The 1,733-nt window shown below is 49.3% G+C and overlaps 1 protein-coding gene across 1 annotated transcript; it reads left to right on the top strand.

Moving 5' to 3' along the window:
• Positions 1-629: 629 nt before the first annotated feature.
• On the top strand, positions 630-1,388 carry M438DRAFT_340813 (uncharacterized protein; the record flags this gene model as incomplete). Its single annotated transcript, XM_029904356.1, has 2 exons — positions 630-838; positions 1,193-1,388. The coding sequence occupies 2 exons, from the start codon at positions 630-632 to the stop codon at positions 1,386-1,388; spliced, it is 405 nt and encodes a 134-aa protein (XP_029754493.1).
• Positions 1,389-1,733: the final 345 nt, after the last annotated feature.

Genomic DNA, 1,733 nt, shown 5'->3' with positions numbered 1-1,733 from the left:
CGAGAGGCTAATAGTCGTTACACTATATGCGGCTAGCGTATAGTACGTACTACGTGCTTTATTTATAGTTACCTCGTATACGGCTCGTAGGGGGCTCGTATAGGGGGAGTAGCGTCTACTTTACTCGCTCCTAAATCTAGCGTCGCGTCGCGTGCGGCCGGAATTCGTAAAATTGTCGCGTCGTATATACGTCGCGTACGGGCTCGCTTTATATCGTATATACGTCGCGTACGGGCTCGCTTCCCTAGGCTTTACTAGAGTACGCCCTAGCGTCGTAATAATAACGCTGTTATCTTAGTAGTCTATACTATAGCATAACATATAGAATTTCGAATTGCGCTAGCAATTCTTCCTCCTATTAGCTTTATAACATCTGCTTAGTAGCCCTAATACTTCTAGTAAGTAACCCTTCCTAATACCGCTTGTCCTTTCTAATATATGCGCTGCTTACGCTTAGCATATGTTTAATAGTTTCGACTTTTTCCGCTTACGGAAATTATTTTTATTATAACCGCATACGCGTAGCATACGCGCGGCATACGTATTAACCTTACTTTTCCCCTCCTCTAATAGGCTTACTCTATAAGTCGCTTACGCACCTTATACTAATCTAGTAGATAGATTCCGCGATGTTAAATTTAGATCTTACTCGTTTCGAACGCGAGTCCGTAGCTCGTCTACGCGAAGAAGAGGCTCGCTATAAGGGCGTATCTAAGACGATTACCTTCCTTATATCTCGTCGCCCCCTTTATACGCGCGCCGCTAGCGGCACCTATAGTTCTAGCTCTCGCTACGAGCCTAGTACTCTACGTAACCCGTTCCCTAGCCCCGGATCTTAGTACCGCCGCCGCTACGAGGCTCCTATATCTATCTATACTTCTCCTAACGTGCTCCTTAACGGTACTCTCGTCGTATCCGCTAAGCGCGTACGCTACGTTCGCGAGGAGTTACTTACTCTATTACGCCCTCGTTAACCCGACTTTAGTAGTAGCTCTACTTTGCGCCGCCGTCGCGCCGAACGCTCCTTATCCCCCTTCTAGGACTTAGTTACCTCTACCCGTCGTAGTCGCGCTAAGCCCGCTTCCGGCTCTACTTATACCTCTTATAGTGTACGTTTTAATAAGACTCCCCTTAAGGAGTAGCTTACCGCCTTACGCCGCCGCGTTAAGGAGCTCTCGGCTAACTTACCTAGCGTACGCCGTATACCTACCTCTCGTAATAAGGAGGACCCTACCCTAATGTCTAGAGGTGCTAGCGGACTAGTTAACCCTACCTCGAACGCTAGATTACCCTATGTTCGCCCCGGTCCTACTAACGACCTCGATGCTCGTAGACGCGCCGACCGCGCTACGGAGAAGGACCGTCTCGCTACCCTAGAGAGAAACTAGCGTAAGTATAATCTTCTACGCCGTCGCTCTCCTCGTCTCGACTCTACTAGCCGCGGTCGTAACGCTACCTATACCTATACGCCCGAGTATATCTCGCTAGCTAACTATAGTTGTTACCTATACGCCGTTAGTCCTAAGGAGCGTAAGTAGCGTCGCTATAACTTCGAGGCTACTACCGAGGCTAAGCGCCTTATCGATGCTAAGGAGTTAATCGAGGAGGAGCGTCGCGCTACGGAGCGTAGCTACCGTCTATCCTACGGCGACCTACCTATCTTCGACCTACGCTCGCCTTCCTACTCGCGCTCGCCCTCGCTAAACTTCCCGGCTAGTTACCCTATTAGTGCT

This window comes from Aureobasidium pullulans (assembly GCF_000721785.1).
Source record: "Aureobasidium pullulans EXF-150 unplaced genomic scaffold scaffold_101, whole genome shotgun sequence".
In the NCBI taxonomy this organism is placed as follows: domain Eukaryota; kingdom Fungi; phylum Ascomycota; class Dothideomycetes; order Dothideales; family Saccotheciaceae; genus Aureobasidium; species Aureobasidium pullulans.
Note: the sequence above shows the minus strand (reverse complement) of the source record. Positions and strands in the feature narration are given on the sequence as shown.